The sequence below is a fragment of the Sorex araneus genome, chromosome 8 (genome assembly GCF_027595985.1).
Source record: "Sorex araneus isolate mSorAra2 chromosome 8, mSorAra2.pri, whole genome shotgun sequence".
NCBI classification, from domain to species: Eukaryota; Metazoa; Chordata; class Mammalia; order Eulipotyphla; family Soricidae; genus Sorex; species Sorex araneus.
Genome location: NC_073309.1, coordinates 42070375 through 42088226, shown reverse-complemented (window position 1 = coordinate 42088226; position 17852 = coordinate 42070375). Strand labels below are relative to the sequence as shown.

The 17852-nt window shown below is 50.1% G+C and overlaps 1 protein-coding gene across 6 annotated transcripts in view; it reads right to left on the bottom strand.

The window, feature by feature from the left end:
- Window positions 1-17852, bottom strand: part of RYR1 (ryanodine receptor 1) — a 118017-nt gene that overhangs the window by 20951 nt on the left and 79214 nt on the right. For 4 of the 6 annotated variants that reach the window (XM_055145253.1, XM_055145254.1, XM_055145255.1 and 1 more), the window contains 8 exons: window positions 17697-17770; window positions 17049-17066; window positions 15915-15995; window positions 9725-9813; window positions 9499-9627; window positions 9304-9408; window positions 6917-6998; window positions 3604-3791 (listed from right to left, as the gene is read on the bottom strand). In XM_055145253.1, coding sequence (XP_055001228.1) covers window positions 3604-3791; window positions 6917-6998; window positions 9304-9408; window positions 9499-9627; window positions 9725-9813; window positions 15915-15995; window positions 17049-17066; window positions 17697-17770 — 766 coding nt within the window. Of the gene's footprint in view, window positions 1-3603; window positions 3792-6916; window positions 6999-7114; window positions 7145-8908; window positions 8936-9303; window positions 9409-9498; window positions 9628-9724; window positions 9814-15914; window positions 15996-17048; window positions 17067-17696; window positions 17771-17852 lie in introns of all 6 variants that reach the window. The other 2 variants (XM_055145250.1, XM_055145252.1) reach the window with 1 other exon arrangement.

The window sequence follows — 17852 nt, the reverse complement described above, 5'->3', positions numbered from 1 at the left end:
GGAGTGTGCTAGTCAAGAGGTGGCCTCTGAAGGTGGATGCAGTCTCCCAAAGGAAGGTTCCAGAAAGCCCAGGGTGAGTGGACTCTGGGGGCACTTCTTGATCTCAGCCCCAGATTACAGGAAGCACAGGGGACAGCGGACTCCAGAAAAGACACCACAAGGTGGCAATGGCCAGGGCCAGGCTGGGAGGGAGCCAAGCCCTGGGAGCAGAAGCACTTCAGAGGGCAGCCTAGGGCGTCTGGGGCAGAGTGCGAAGGAGCCTGAGGAGCTGAGTCAGTAGGGACGCACGCCCCAGCTCGAGCAAACAAGCAAACAGCATTCGCGCTGACAATGACGAGTACAGCGAGTTGGGATGCGGCTTTGGAATGACGAGGTTCAATGAAATATTTTTAAGAATAACCTTGTGTGGGATCAGAGAGAAGCTCAACAGGCCTCGTCACCCCGGGGTCCCCTGGCATTACTGGGAGACATCCGCCAGCACAGAGCTGGGAACAGCACTGCCAGGTTGGGCCAAAAACAGGAAGGAAGGAGGGAGGGAGGGGCAATAGAAGGAGGGAGGGAAGGAGAGAGAGAAGGAAGGAGGGAGGGAAGGAGAGAGAGAAGGAAGGAGGGAGGGAGGGGCAATTGAAGGAGGGAGGGAAGGAGAGAGGGAAGGAAGGAGGGAGGGAAGGAGAGAGAGAAGGAAGGAGGGAGGGAAGGAGAGAGAGAAGGAAGGAGGGATGGAAGGAAGGAGAGAGGGAGGGAAGGAAGGAAGGAAGGAGGGAAGGAAGGAAGGAAGGAAGGAAGGAAGGAAGGAAGGAAGGAAGGAAGGAAGGAAGGAAGGAAGGAAGGAAGGGAGGGAGGGAGGGAGGGAAGGAGGGAGGGAGGGAGGAAGGGAGGGAGGGAGGAAGGGAGAGAAGGAAGGAAGAGAGGGAGGAAGGGAGGAAGGGAGGGAGGGAGGGAGAGAGGGTGGAAAGGAAGGAGGGAGGGAGGGAGGGTGGGCCTGGAGAGTACAGCAGGTAGGGCACTTGCCTGGCATGCTACCAACCCAGGTTTGATCCCAGCATCCCATATGGTTGCCTGAGCATTGCCAGGAGTGGTGCAGAAACAGGAGTAACCCCTGAGCATTGCTGCTGATGTGGCCAAAAAAAAAAGAAAAGCGGGGGTAGGAAGGAAGGAAGGAAGGGAAACAAAGTAAGATAGGCATCTTAAAAGGTAAGGGGAGATGGGCTTAGTGCAGCAGGTAAGACGCCTTGCACACAGCCAACCAAAGTTCAATCCCTGGTACCACATATGGTCCCCAGAGCTCTGTGAAACATGAGCACTGCTGGGTGTGGCCCCAAAATAACACATACTGACCAAGAATAAATTTCAGCCTGAGATGTGTTTTCAATCAGGAGAAAGGGTTTTCCGAAGGGTGGAAGAGGTTTTGGGATCTGCAAAGTGGTTACCAGTGGAATGTGCTTTGCAAACTGTTGAGAACTCTGTGTCAACCACGAGGAACTTGAAACCACAAAGGCATGTTATATTTTTTTCAGGGCATATCTATGGAGGAAGGGAAATGCAAAAATAAACAAGCAGGGGCTGGAGAGATAGCACAGTGGGTACGGGGCTTACCTTGTATGCGGCCAACCCTGGTCCAATCCCCAGTACCCCATATGGTTCCCTGAGCCTTGCCAGGAGTAAGCCTTGATCACGGCTGGGTATGGCCCCCAAACAAACAGAACAGTGGAGAGACACACACCACATGGATAATGGTGGCGCCTTTGCAGAGGAGGGATGAGAGGACTGAAGCCAAGGATGTCCTCACCATTGGAATTTTTTCTTTTCCTTTCTTTTCTTTTGGTTGTGGGGTGACACCCAGTGGTGGTGTTCAGGACTTCTTTTTCTTTTTTTTTTTTTCTTTTTGGGTGGTCACACCTGGTGATGCACAGCGGTTACTCCTGGCTTTGCACTCAGGAATTACTCCTGGCGGTGCTCAGGGGACCATATGGGATGCTGAAAATCGAACCCAGGTCAGCTGCGTGCAAGGCAAACACCCTATCTGCTGTACTATCGCTCCAGCCCCAGGACTTAACTTTTGACTGTGCACTCAGAGATCACTCCTGGTGGACTTGGGGGACCATACAACAGTGCTGGGGATTCAAACCTGGGTTGGCTGTGTGCAAGGCACATGCTCCACTCTCGCTGTACAATCTTTCTGCCCCCCCCCCGGCAACATTCTGAATTTCTTTTTTCTTATTATTTTTGAGCCACATGCAGCAGGGTTTACTCCTGACTCAGTGCTCAGGAATCAATCCTGAAGTTGTTCAAGGGACCATCTGGGATGCTGGGGAGGGAAGTAGGGTTGGCTCCATGTAAGGCAAGAGCCCTCCCCTCTGGGCTATCTCTCCAGTCCCATTCTGAATTTCTTTATAGGACAACTGCATCTTTATACTTCCTATCTAACAGAACTATTTTTGTTGGTTTGTTGTTGTTTTAAGTTATACCCAGTGGTGCACAAGGTTTGTTCCTGGCTCTGCACTCAGGGATCACTCCTGGCGGGCTCAGGGGAGTGCCAGGGATTGAACCTGGTTCAGTCACATGCAAGGCGAGCATCTTACCTGCTGTACTATCTCTCCACATCCTATTAAAACACTTTTCTTCTTCTTCTTCTTCTTTTTTTTGCTTTTTGGGTCACACCCAGCGATGCTCAGGGGTTACTCCTGGCTTTGCACTCAGGAATTACTCTTGGCGGTGCTTGGGCCACCATATGGGATGCCGAGGATTGAACCCCGGTCAGCCGCATGCAAAGCAAATGTCCTACCTGCTGTGCTATCGCTCTGGCCCCCTATCAAAACATCTTAAACAGGGCTTGGTAGGTGGTGCAAAGGTTTGAAATACAAAGTATGCATGTCGGGGCCCTGGATTTGATGCCCAGCACTGCCTGGAACCAAGCACCATTCTGGGGGTAGCCCCCAGCACTGTCTCATGTATCGTCACAGCAACAACAACAAAAAAATTTTTTTTTGTTGCTTTTTGGTTTACACCTGGCGATGCACAGGGGTTACTCCTGGCTCACTCAGGAATTACTCCTGGCGGTGTCAAAGGACCATATGGGATGCTGGGGTTCGAACCCGGGTCGGCCGCGTGCAAGGCAAACACCCTACCCACTGTGCTATCGCTCCAGCCCCAACAAAAATATTTTTAATTATTTTCTTTTTTAATTTTTGAAGGTTTAGTAATTTTCTACATAGAAATTAACTTCTGCGTTGCAAAATAAAAAAGAAAGCAACCAAGAGCAAAATCAAAACTCAAATACCCTGGGCTGGAGAGATAATACAGTGGGGAGGGTGTTTGCCTTGCATTTGCCCACCTAGGTTCAATCCCCAGCACCCCAAATGATCGCCTGAACCCTGTCAGGAGTGATCCCTGAATTTAGAGCCAGGTGGGGGCCCTGAGCACTACCCAGTGATCCCTCAAAACAAAAGAAAAAGACAACCCCAAGGGCTGGACCCTCCCCACCCTCCCCGCCAGGTGATACAGAAATTAAACCCCGCCCCTCAGAAATCTCTTGCCCCAGGGAGGCAGCCAGGAAGGAAAGAGCAGTCACTCAGCCGCCCCGTTCACCCCCCCTTTGGGTACCTTCTGGAAATCCTTCTTGGAGATGAGGCCCCGGGGATCGGTGACGTAGTCCTGAAATGCCTCAGACCCCACAATGTCCTTGAGTTTCAGGAACATGTCGAAGAACTTGAGGATCATCTCCACGTTGGACGAGGACTCCACAAGCATGTCCACCATCTGCCGGGCGATCATGCCGTTCACCACGTTCCCTGCAGGCAACCCCACATCAGCTCCTGCCCTGCTCTGTGGCCAGGAGCCAAGCCGCGCCCCCCAGGACTCAGTGTGCTGCCTGCTGCTCCCCCCGCTGCCGTGCCTGCAGCCTGCGTTCACGGGGTCCAGTCCCCTCCTGTGTGAGCTGGCTGACCCCATCTTTGTCCACCTCCCCAAAGAGGTGGGGGAGTCACTACTTGAGGTGAGGCTGGAGGAGGGATGGGCAGGAGCCCATGTCATGCCAAATACAGTGCTGGCACAATCTCACTCTTACGACAGGTGTGTTAGTATCTGATGTTCACTTGTATCACTTGTATCACTCGTCATCCCGTTATTCATCGATTTGTTCGAGCGGGCGCCAGTAACATCTCCATCCGTAACTGATGTTACAGATGGAGAAATGGAGGCTCAGACTCAGACAGGGTGAGCTCACCACCAAGGGGACGGGGAGGACTGGAACCCAGGGCTACAGGACCTCACAGCTCACACCAGCCTCTTGATAGTCCACTAGAGGCCAGCAGATGCCCACCTGAAGGATGGAGGGAGGCCCCAAGGGAGGCAGCAGGGAGAGGTGGGGACTGCACAAATGGGGATCTGATACAGGCTGGAGAGGTGTTAAAGCGTTTGCCTTGCACATGAGTTTGATTCCTGTCACCCTAGAGGGTCCTCTGAGTCCTGCCAGGAGTGATCCCTGAGCACAGAGCCAGAAGTAAGCCAGAACGCTATTTCATGTGATCCCAAAACCATAAAAAAAAAATTAAATACTTTAATTAGAAAAAAACTTGGGGGGTAGTGGTAACACCTAGTGATGCTCAGGGGTTACTCCTGGATCTGCACTCAGGAATCATTCCTGGCAGTGTTCGGGAAACCGTATGGGCTGCTGGGGATTGAACCTGGGTCGGCTGCATGCAAATGCCACTGTACTATCACTTTGGTCCCTAATTAAAAAGTTTAAAGTTTTAATTTAAAATTTAAAACCTGCTGCACTATCACTCTGGTTCCTAATTTAAATTTAAATTTAAAAAAATAAATAACAAAGGCAGTTGAAGCTTGCTCTAGCTTTGTCCATGCACATTTTAATTTAAATTTTAAAGTTGTTTCAAAGGACGTGAGTTATTTATTGTTAAGCTGCTTAATGTGATTTTAAATTACCATAAAAGTTGCAAGAATAGGGGGCTGGAGCAATAGCAGAGCAGGTGAGGCGCATTGTCATGCATGTGGCTAACCTAGGTTTGATCCCCAGCACCCCATATGGTTCCCTGAACCCTGCCAGGAGTGACTCCTGATCTCTTAGCCAGGAGTAAGCCCTGAGCACTGCTGGATCCCTGCCCCCTCCCACCCCCCCCAAAAAAAAAAGTTGTAAGAATACTTCAAGGAGTTCCAGAAATTTGAAATTCACCAATTACCTATACTTTGCCACATGTGTTTTAATCCCCACCCCCTCGCCCCCACACATATATTTTCTCTTGGGGCGGGGCTTGGTCTATACCCAGTAGTGCTCAAGAATACTCCCACTCTCTTTGGGAGGACCCGTGGTGCTGGGGAATCGAACTGGGGTTGCAGGCACAGAGGCCAACAGCTTAGCCCCTGTATTATCGCTCCAGCACCTCCTACACAGATTTCCCATTAATCATTTGAGAGCAAAATAAATCCAGGAGGCCTCTTTCCCTTAAATATTTCACTGGATGTGTCTCAGGAGACAAGGACAGGGTTGGGGTTGCAGTGATAGTACAGCAGGTAGGGCATTTGCCTTGCACACAGTCAACCCTGATTTAATCCCTGGTATCCCATATGGTCCCCCAAGCACTGCCAGGAGTAATTCCTGAGTGCAGAGCCAAGAGTAACCCCTGCGCATCGCTGGGTGTGACCCAAAAAGAAAAAATATCAGAAGACAAGGACATTGTGTCATACAACCCTGGTGAGGGTATCAGAAGCTGAAGGTTTCATATGCTTTGATTCAGCTACTTAATCCAGTCCCATTGGTTTTTATTTATTTATTTATTTTTGCTTTTTGAGTCACACCCAGCAATGCTCAGGGGTTACTCCTGGCTCTGCACTCAGGAATTACCCCTGGCGGTGCTCGGGGGACCATATGGGATGCTGGGAATTGAACCCAGGTCGGCCGCATGCAAGGCGAACGCCATATCCGCTGTGCTATCTCTCCAGCCCCAGTCCCATTGGTTTTTATCATGGGAGAAGAGTCACACACTGTCCCACTTTCAAGAAAAGCTAGGAGTCTGATGTTTCGAGGGAACCTTTTTGGCAATGACTAGTTACCAAAGTACGGAAATGCTGTGAGAGAATTAGTCATTGTAATGTTGCTTATAATAAAAAGATGTTAAAAGCAAAACCCTTGAACACAGATAAGGTGGGGCTAAATGACCCCCAATTCAGTCACACAATGGAAACCCTATGCAGCCATGTAAAAGATGTATAAACATCTGTAGAAAAAGTCCTCACTGATTAAATTAATTAATTAGCAATATGTTATAATTGTCTGAAGACACCTGTTGTTTTGGGAATATTTGTTAGGCAGTAAGAGGTAGGTGATACATTTAGCAAATAACTATAAAGTACACACATAAATAAAAGTAGCCAAGTTACCCACCTCATTAAGATTTTTCTTAATTTCTCTTAAACCAAGCTGACAGATCACAGTCAGGGCCTGGCCCAAATCAAATATTCAATAACTGTTTGCTGAGTTTCTCCAGAAACCATTGGCTCTGACATGATGTCAGATGGGGTCAAAGTTTTGAGGCTTCTGGGTCTCAGAGGCTTTTCTTATCCTGGTGGGGGGGCATAATCGCTAATATCTGGGGGCTACTCTCAGTTCTTGTTTGGCACTTAGGGGGCCAAGCACTCAGGAGGCTGCTCCCCACCGTGCCTTGGGGACTGTGTCTCCAGGAATTGAGTTCAGGACTCCTCTATGTAAACTGCGCTCAGCCCTTTGAACCATGTCTCCAACCAAATGATTTGCCTTCTTTTGTTTCTTTTGTTTTGTGGGGCCAGAAAGTAAACTCCGGGCACCTCACACATACAAGGCAAGTGCTCTGTTACCGAGCTCTATTCCAGCCTTGTCTGAACTTCAGTGCTCTCCCCTGGCCCCTACCCACCAGTCCCTTACCTTCTAGAAGTGACAGCAACATCACCACCATGTCCTTCTGGAGATCCAGCAGTTCCTTCAACAGCTCGATCTGGCTGGAGTCCTAGGATGTCCCACCCCAGCTATGTGAATGTGGGGTCTGCTGAGACGCCTCCCCCACATCCAGCAGCCGTGGTCCCTTGTCACCCACCCTGTGGGGCCCTTTCACTCCCTTCTTACCTCCGAGGGGACCTGAGTCCACACATGTTCCTCGGAAGCAGGGTAAGGAGCAGAGAGACAAGATTGTGGGGGTGGACTAGCACTTAGGGGACCAAGCAAGGCACACAGGTGATGTGTGGGAACAGGGCTGGCACACAAGGATGAGTGGGAAGAGAGCGAGGCTTGGGGAGTAGGCACTTGGGGCAGAGAGACAGCAATGGTGCTGGGGAGAGAAATCGAGATTTGGGAAGGGGTGAGAGCTCAGTGCTGGACCTCTGGCTGGTGCTCCACACGTTTGCAGAATGAAATGAGCGATGGAAAACATGGGCCAGAAAGAGGCCCAAGGAGGAAGCCATGGGCTTTCTGGTAAGTCACTTGGGGAGGCTCTGAGCACACTGCCTCCTCTGTCACGGTGCCTCATGTGAGGTCACTGAAAGTCAAATTTCTGCCCCAGATGCCCTCCCTCCCCAATCTTTGCTTGGTGCTATGAATGGAGTCCTATGTCCCATGCAAAGCATCTCATTTCCTGTTTGTGTCAGACCGTGCTACATCAAATTGGCAGTATTCGGCCATTCTGGATCCTCAGAGTTGTGACTTCATAGAGTTCTACCAAAATAAACTGAAGGCGGTGAAAAGATACCAAGTAAATTGGTTGGTGGGCTTCTCTGAGCCCCCTCGCTCATCCAAGACCCACTAAGTTTCAGAGTTCCTACAGGGCCGGAGCTCTGCGTTCATAGTCTAAGGATCCAGCATTCCAGATCTGAATGGTGGGTGCCTGCGAGTGTTGGCCCACGATTCTGTCCCTGTTTTTAACAATTCACTCTGGGGAGACAGGACTGATCAACCTTCCAGCCTCCCACCCCTGCTTCCCGAGAAAGTGGGTTTAAGATAAGGTCTGCCCAATCAGAACTTTGTTCCCACCCACCTCCACTGTGATTGGTCCAATGCTGGGCATGTGACTCAACAGTCCAAACAGAGAGACTCATAGTTATTTTTGAAACTCTGAGGAAAGAGGGGTTTTCTTTGCGGTTGAGGGAAACCAATGGCATCGTTTTCCCAGACCCCGGGGGGAAGGCCTGTTTGACACTGAAGACGAGTAAAGATAGAATTCTGCTGACATCACTCTAGGCCCTGTATCTGCTTTGTGAACTGATACAGGTTTTAAGCCCCTAAACCACCACTTTGCATTGAATTTCTAGCCCTGGACCATGGATTAACTGGATTAGAAATGATAGCATGTGCAATTCTACACACTAAAACACTAACATTTACTAGAATCTTAAGATTACTCCAACAGTCCTTCTTCAAGGGCACGAGCACAGGAAATGCAGTCGAAGATCAACTGCTTTCGGTCAGTTGCCAACCGACAGGGTTGTTATCAGTCCTTGACAGCGTAAAGTAGGAAAAAAAAAAACCTCCTTTGCCAGAGAGGTAGTTCGGTGGTAGAGTGTAAGCCTTGTATGTAGGGACTCCTGAGTTAAGAAAAAAAAAACTGTCTTCCTCAAGATTCTTCTTGCTGGGGAATTAAAATATCCAGAATACTTTACTGCCCTCTGCTGGAATACTCTTTTCTAAGAAAAAACTCCTGTCATAAACACAGATATACATTTACGATGTTTAGGATGTGGATGGTGACCCTTAGACGCTGAGCGCTGGTAGAATGTATATGGTAAACCTGGAATTTGTTAGCCAGAGAAGCAAAGCAAAGAAAGTGTTCGTGAGACATTGGCCAGGCAGCAAAAGGGGTGGGATGGTGGGGTAAAGGGAAGCACCAGGGTTCTGCAGCATTTAAGATGGGTTTGAAAGGGATCTTACATCATGAATGACTGAGATGGGTCTCATCTGCCGCAGGCAGAATAAAGAAACAAAGCACACCTTCAGCCGAGGTTCTCGGCTCTAGGATGGATCACCCCCATCCTACGCCCAGGTTTTCTGAATCTGAGAGGGCCAGCACCATCCAGACTGGTTCCCACCTGGCGGCCAAATCTATTTTCCTTCCTGATTGGCTCTCTGCAAGATCCCCTCGCCACTCCACTTTAGCTGGTTCCTTAGCCACACTCTCATTGGCTGGACGTTCAGGCTCACTAGCCCCGAAATCTCTCCTGATTGGTTGATGTTCTTGCCCCACTGGCCCACTCAGATTCAAACAACCCTGGGTGTAGTACGGGGGTGATGCCCAGAAGTAGCTGGAGGTATTGAGGGGCGCTGACCTGAGCAAGCTTCATCATCATGTGGGCAAACACGTGCAGGAATCCCACCACGGCGTCCCAGAGGCGGCTGTGCGCCAGGCTCTGCTGGTTCCCGGTGCAGGGGCCCTGCGGGGCAGAGAGAGGGCTGCTGGAGCGCCTGATCAGACTGGAGCAGGGGTGAGGGACAGCCCCACCGCCCAAACAGGCTGGTCCTACCTGGATATACTCTGTGAGGCTGTTGAACACCTGCTTGGCCACCGACATGGCCTTGGAAAAGTTCCTCTTGCCTTGTTCCTCAATGACCTCCTTGCCAGAGTAGTACCAGTAAAAATCGCTGATGGATTCCTAGGGGTGGGTGTGACAGGTGGTGAGGGGACTGGGGCCAACTATGGGGCCAACTATGGGGTCAACCCAGGTCACACCTGGACACAGTCAACCTTACCTGCAGCCGCAGGAGGTAATCCACCGTGCAGATAATGATGTTAATAGTGGTTGTGTTTCCGGTCTGTGTTCTTAGGTAGTTTTGGAAATCTAGAGAGATGAACCAGAGTTTACTCAGCATGCCCAGGTGTGAGAGGAAGTGGCTGATGGGACATTCATTTATGGAGACAGCACTTATTGCCTAGCTTCTGCCAGAGGGCATCTCATTCTGAAATTTTTTCTTTTCTTTTTTTTTTTTTTGGTTGGGGGGGGGGGCTCACTTGGCAATGTTCAGGGTTTGCTCCCAGCTCTATGCTTAGGAATTACTCCTTGTGAGCTCAGGGGACCATATGCAATTCTGGGGATCAAACCTGGATCAGCTCGTGCAAGGCAAACGCCCTGCTTACTATACTATGGTCCCACCTCTAATTCTGAATTTCTTTTTTTTCTTTTTGGGTCACACCGGGCGATGCACAGGGGTCACTCCTGGCTCATGCACTCAGGAATTACCCCTAGAGGTGCTCAGGGGACCATATGGGATGCTGGGATTCGAACCCAGGTCGGCCATATGCAAGGCAAATGCCCTACCCACTGTGTTATCACTCCAGCCTTAATTCTGAATTTCTTCAGTAATTTTATCAAGCAGTGAAACTGCTATACCCTTACCATGGGCCTTATTTCCAGGGGTTTTCTACCCTACACTGGTCTAAATAATTGGAGAACTTGCCCACTAGATTTGTTCTCAGCATCACAGTCTTAGCTGCACATTAGAATCATCTGGAACTTTTTGTTTTTGTGCTCTGGGGCCACACCTGGAAGTGTCCAGGCGTCACTCTTGACAGTGCAGAGGGGACTACAGGTGGTTCTAGGTACTCAAACCTGGGTCAGCTACAAGCAAGGCAAGCACCTTAATCCCTATATTATCTCTGTATTCTCTCTGGCCCACTACCTAGAAGGTTGGTTTGTTTGTTTGTTTGTTTAGTAATTCCATTACACAGGATCCTCCCAGATTAAGTGACTTAGAATCTTAATTTAATTAACAAAACCTGGACTTTAGCTTCTTTTAATGTTCCTGGACCAACCACCATGCAATTCAGATGAGAACTATGTAATAAACCCCTTTGGGAGGGTTGGTTTCCTGTTCGAAGAATGTGCACTGCAGCAGAAGCTGGTGGCTGTGGGCACTGAGTCACAGGCACTTGGGGGTTTATTAGGCCATTCTCTGCTTCAGTGTGTGGCTGAAGAGTTCCATGGTGAGAATGCAGTAAGGAGTAAACACTGTTCGCGGTTGGTGCATGATGCTGGGGAATCCTGGCAGTATGCTTAGGGTATAATATGGGACACCCAGGGGCACGGACGACTCTAGAGGAGAAGCCTGACCTAATCTGGGTGGTCAGGGAAGGTTCCCTGGAGGAGGAACCTCTGAACGGAATCTGAAAGAGAAGCAGGAGTTAGCTGCACATATTCCTGATACTAACTTCAGGACAGTTATTGAACCCAGGTGTCAGATAGCCTGGATCCCCCCCCCTCCACTGTCACTATGTCCCCCACAGGCCCTGTACTCAGGCCCTGATATGAAGTTGTGATGCTTTCACATACATTAGGGATTCCTGGGTGAAGAAGTGCTTAGGATGCCGTAGCTCGCTAGCTCGCTCCTTCCTTCCTTCCTTCCTTCCTTCCTTCCTTCCTTCCTTCCTTCCTTCCTTCCTTCCTTCCTTCCTTCCTTCCTTCCTTCCTTCCTTCCTTCCACTTCTCCTGACAATACTAGAGGTTACTCCTGGCTCTGTACTCAGGTATTACTCCTGGTGGTGTTCAAGGGACCATATGGGATGCTGGGGATTGAACCCTGCCCAGCGTGTGTAAGGCAAATGCCCTCCTTGTTGTACGATCACTCCAGCCCTCTTTCTGGTTCTTGTCACATTCAGTGTTGCTCAGGGCTTACTCCTTGCTCTATGCTCAGGGACCACTCATGGCAGATCTCGGGAGAACAAAAGGCAATCAGGGGACAGAAGCTGAGTTGGCTGTGTGTAATGCAAGTACCTTACCTGCTGCACTATCTTCCCAGCCCCTCCTTAGCTGTCCGTAAAAGGCCTTGAAGGCGGTGCAGAGGTTATGGGACTGCACTTTGGAGCAATGGTTCTCCAAGTGTGGGTCCCAGGACCAGCAGCAACTGCAACCCCTAAGACTGTGCTAGAGGGGCTGGAGCAATAGCACAGCGGGTAGGGCATTTGCCTTGCACTCGGCTGACCCGGGTTCGATTTCCAGCATCCCATATGGTCCCCTGAGCACCGCCAGGGGTGATTCCTGAGTGCAGAGCCAGGAGTAACCTCTGTGCATCGCCGGGTGTGACCCAAAAAAGCAAAAAAAAAAAAAAAAAAAAGACTGTGCTAGAAATGCAGGGTCTTGACACCAGCCCAGAACCCCCACATTTGAAACTGGGGTGGGCCCAGAAGTCAGCATTTGAAGAAGACCTCTTGGCAGTTTTTCAGGCATGCTTCAGTGCCTGGCTGTAGACCATTTGCTAAATGACACAATTCTTCAAATCAAGACAATGGAAGAGGCCTTCGGGGAAGTCCATCTAATGTTTGGAGACAGACCATCTAGTTGCACAGGATGGCAAACCTTGAAAGGTTTTTCCTCTTTCAATTTTTCTTCCCACCCGATGCTCTTCCCCACTTCCCCATCTCATGACCATTGCTAAATACCCATTTTGCCTGGTTTCATGTTATAAATGAAGATTATAGGGCCAGAGACACAGTACAGCAGGTAGGGCACTTGTCTTGCATGCACCTAACATAGGTTTGATCCCCAGCAACCCACGTGGTCCCTCAAACTCCATCAGGAGTGATCCCTGAGCACAGAGCCAGAAGAGAGCCTTCAGCACTATTATGCGTGGCCCCCAAACAAAAAAAAAATATAAAATAAATGAAGATGGAGAGCCTGGCATGCTACCGAGAGTATTTCGCCCCCAATGCAGAGCCTGGCAAGCTACCCGTGGCATATTTGATATGCCAAAAATAGCAACAACAAGTCTCACAATGGAGATGTTACTGGTGCCTGCTTGAGCAAATTGATGAGCAATGGGATGACAGTGACAGTGACAGTGATACCCCAATAGTTAGATTTTATTATCGAGTAGACTTCTTTATCAACTCAATTCTATTTTCTACTCCTTTGCACTACCTTAAATCAGACCATCCATGGGCCTAAAATGGCTAGATAGCTTGCTCCTCCAAAAGGAATTCACAGCTAAAGACAGCATCATTTTGCCTCTTTCAAATATAACTGAGTTCTCAAGATGCGCAAAGTCTCAGGGGCACCAGGCATGTGACTGGCGAAGAGGTGCGGTAACTGAGTATGTAAAAAAATGAAAAGCCAACACTATGGTAAACATGTGGTCCAAAGTACAGTAATTAAATTTTAAAAACTCATTTGATAAGGAGGTAGCATAGCGAGGGAAGGAGTTTGGGGAATAATGACACTGGTGGTGGGTTCGGAGTTGGAACACTGTGTGCCCGAAACTCCTGAAACTGTATTATCAACAGTGCTGGAAATCACAAGGCCTACATTGAAAACAGGCCTATGTTAAATCTAAGATTGGAAAGGTATGTCAAATAGTTATGGGATTGCCGGGATGGAGTGGTAGTACAATGGGTAGGGCATTGGCCTTGCCCGCAACCAAGCTGGGTTTGGTCCTTGGCATCCCACACGGTTCCCAGAGCCCTGCCAGGAGTATGTCTTGAGCACCACTGGGTGTGATCTCCCCACCAAAAAACATTATGTGATGGGTTAGCTAATGAATTCATGAATTTGGGCAGAAAATCTGCTGGCAAATTTGGTGAAAGACTAAAAATCCCCCCTCATAAGATCAATCTCACTTTTCAAAATTCCAAGGCTCAAGAAACAAGAGTTCATTAAAAATCCTCCAGTTGTCTGGAGAAACAGTATAAGGATTAAGGCACTGGGATTAAGACACTTGTTTTGCATGTGGCCGGCCCTGGTTTAATTTCTGACACTTTCATATGGTCCTCTGAGCACTATCAGGAATTATCCATGAGCATCAAGCAAGGAGTAGCTCTTGAGAACCACCAAGTGTGGATCCCTCCCCTCCTCCAATAAAACCCTCCAAGATAGATTCCACCTGAGATATAATTCAAGAAAGCAAACCTTAGTTACCTGGCACCAGAGTACCTAAGCAAGGGACTCCAGAACTAGGACGCAACAGCTTTTGCTAATGCAAAGCAACAGGCTCTGCGAGCTCTTTTAAGGTCGAGATAAGAGTGAGGTGAAAAGATATTCATCTATTTGTTAACCTTAGAAAACACTGGCCCGGTGGTGGGAAATGTGTACTGGTGAAGGGCTGGGTGTTAGAACATTGTATGACTAAACTCAATCATGAAAAGCTTACTAACTGTATATCTCATGGTGATTCAATAAAATTTTTAAAAAACAAGAGCAAGCAAAAGAGAGAGAACACTGGCCAAGTGGTTAGGAAGGTTCAAAGGCTAGAACGCCAATTCTTGTCATGAATGTTCATTTCTGGGCAACACAATGAATGCTCATTGTGGTTTTATAATCACCTGCTGAGCACTAAACCCACAAGCCATCGACTACCTGTTTGCTTTCGGAAATGATGCCGACAAGGGGATGAGTGTTGGAGGTGCAAGCTCTGTCCCTTTCATGTCAGCACTCTGTGTGCAACCAGAGGTTACACTTTCTCCCTCGAGGTGAGCTGAAGTCGCTGTGTCACTCAGGCTTTGGGGAAATAGTCTCAACCCTACCGAAGTTGGGGAATGTCGGGTTTGAACTATGAAGGAGTCTGCCGGCCTTCCTGAGGCCAACATGGGTGTGGTTCCAGGGCTGGCCTGTTTAGGGGCCACGGCTGGCAGTGCTCGGGGACTACTCTTGACTCAGGGACCAACTGGTGCTGAGATCAAACCTAATCTTCCACGTGCAAAACATGCACACGAGTCCTTTTAGTTTCACTGGCCCTCGCAAAGTAGTTCATAAGCAAACTTAAGATGAAGTTTCCAAAGATTCTTTTTCCAGTGTTAAGCAAGTTTTGCTCGGGGGCCACACCCATAGAGCTCAGGAGTGCTCCCACAGGGCAGGGGACTGAACCTGGGGCTCCTGCACATGCTCCAACCCGCCCTGGGCCATTTCCCTTCTGTCTACTCTGCAATACAAAACTGGCAGGGGAGATAGTACTGCAGTCAGGGGAAATGCCTAGCATGGGTTTGATCCCCGAACACCACTGAGTGTGACCCTGGAGGTCTCGGAGAAATGGCAGGGAGACCTAGGTGTCCCCAGTTCTGCAGGGCCTAAGCAGAAGCAGCACCACATCCTCAGACTTTTGCATGAAAATCCCAGTCTTTTGGCTGAGAATTTCTGGTGGGGACCTAGGGCCTCCTGAATATGACTCGGGGGCTCCTCTCCCCCAAAGAATGATGATGATGATGATGATGACCTCCCTAGACCCAAAGTAAAGTAATTCACTACAGTTTTTGTTTTCTGTTATTCTTTTTCTTTTTAGGTCACACCCAGCGATGCACAGGGGTTACTCCTGGCTTTGCACTCAGGAATTACTCCCTGCGGTGCTTGGGGGCCATATGGGATGCTGGGAATTGAACCTGGGTCAGCTGCATACAAGGCAAACGCCCTACCTGCTGTACTATAGCTCCAGCCCCTACAGTTTTTGTTTTTTAAGTTTTTGAGTCACACCAAGAGATCTTCGGGGGTTACTCCTGGCTCTGTACTCAGGAATTAACCCTATTGGGGCTCAGGGGACCATACAGGATGCTGGGGATTGAATCCTGTACAACTGTACAATCCTGTACAAGTCCTACCCACTGTACTATCTCTTTGGCGTCAGGAATCCACCACATTTTACTGAACTTCTGTAGTCATGGCAGAATGCTTGTGGAAAATGACAGGGGCTAACGGGTTGTTTGGGCAAAGTGATTTGGAGCCAAATTGTTTTTTGTCAGATTGCTTTTGAAGACCTGTTCTATGAGGAGGCAAAAGTGAAGCAGAGTGGGTAGATTCTAGACACTGGGGAGAGATGCAGGAAGGAGGCTGACACGCTTGACACTGGCTCAAATCAAGGATGGAGGGCACTAGGGTCAAGGGCAATGATCGGGGGAGTGGGACACCCGACCACACCTACCCCGCGCCTCGACCTCATTTCCGCACAGCGCACCCCTCCTCCTCACCATTATTGTGCCCCTCACAGAGCAACTGCAGGAATCGGAACAAGTCTTGGGTGAATTCATCATCTGCCATCACCTTCTCTCCTGGGTGGAAGATGGGGGCAGGGCCCAGAAGGGGTGAGACGCGCCAGGACACAGCCCAGGCATGCACCCGGCCCATGCACACAGCACACGCATGCGCAAGGGAAAGGGGCACGGGGAGGGGCAGCCGCCACTTCCAAGACACTGTGAGGACCACCGGCATCCAAGCCAACAGAAGGTCCTGATTTCTGTCCATGACAGAAGCAGATGGGGCTCTGAAGGGCCCTGAGTGAGGAGCTGGGGCCTCAAGTGTCTTTACATCAGTGTTCCTCTGATGTCATCATTCACGTGATGTCCAGGGGTCTGCGGACCCAGCAAAGGATTCGGCAACTGGTATCTCATACAGCTCCCCTCCCCGGCCGCAGGGTTAATGGATTATTGGGGCGCGGGGTCACTTCCACGCAAAGGCTTTGAGCAGGGGGATTGGGCTGGAGAAAGGGACAGAATGCCAGCTGATTGGCTCAGATGCCTTGAAAGCAGCCAATCCTGGAGAGGCAGATGGAGGCCCTTGAACATGGGCCAACCAGAGCAGGCATCTGAAAGAAGCCAATCATGTTGGGTGGGACGGGTGGGGTGGGAAAGGAAAGGAAGGCTAGACAGTGAATGGGCCAATCAGAGCAGGCAAGGAGGAGGCAGGCACACCAATCAGAGTGGATGCTGGAGGCAGCCAATCCGGTTGGATGGGAGCCACAGGCCCAGCCAATCAGAGGTCCAGGCGCAGTGGGCAGGGTAGGAGAGAGTGGGGATCACCCAATCCCAAGACTGCGAATCTGGGTCTGGAAGCCCAAGAACATCCGGGTGGAGAGAGGTCTCTGGCATCTTCTATGGATGCTACAATTATCCACATGGGGAAACTGAAGTTTATTCACAGTCCCATGTGATGGCAGACCGAATCTTGGTCTCTGGATCCCTGAGCTCCTGTGAGCATGGTGCACCCATCTGAGAGTTCCTCCCTCCCCTGGATGTCCCAGATCCTCAGCCCCCAGGTGGAGGGACGGTTGGGGGTTAGAGGGAAGGGGAAGTTGCAAAGCAAGGAGGATGGGCTGGGGGAATTACCGTTCTGGCGGTTGATGACTGGGGCAGCCAACAGGATGGGAGGAGGAAGCAGGAGAAAAAGAGGGAGAAAGACAGAAGGAGACAGACAGGAAACACACAACGACAAGGTCGAGGACAAAGACAGACACAGAGACAACCCACAGTGAAAGAGAAAGACGGCCACAGGGGAAGGGACACAGAAGGAAGAGAGTAGGGAAGGAGAGTCCAGCGGGAGGAGGAACAGAGAGATGGACAGAAGGAGGTGGAGAGGCAAGAGGCGAGGATGAGGGCAGAAAGGTTAGACACGTCACAACACGGCAAAGAGGAGACTCCATTAACCCGGATTAGGCACATTAATGAGAGAACAGCAACCGGGGTGGGGATGGAGGATGGGGACAGTTGGGCATGTGGGGAGCGGGTTCCAGGTGGGGAGGCTGAGAGAACAGGACTACAAGCCCCCCACCCCCCACCCCGGTAAGAACCACAGGGACAGGACTGGAGCAAGGGGCTGGACTGGGGACTACTGAGTCGGGGAGGGTGCTCTAGATGTCCTCAGGGAGAAGGGAGATCTTGAAGGCAAGGGCAGTGCTTCAGATGGGGGGGACTTGGGGGGGATATCCTGCAGGAAGAGGATGACCCCAGGAGAGGGAAGCCCAAGACAGGGCTCACCAGTTCCATCCTCGTTCACCATGCCCAGCCCCTCTGCCTTGTTCTGTCTCTCGAAGGCATTGAGATCCAGGACGCTGAGTGAAAGAAAAGAGGGAATGGGGCCGGAGAGATAGTACAGAAGGTAAGGTGCTGGCCTTGCATGCTGCTGGCCTGGGT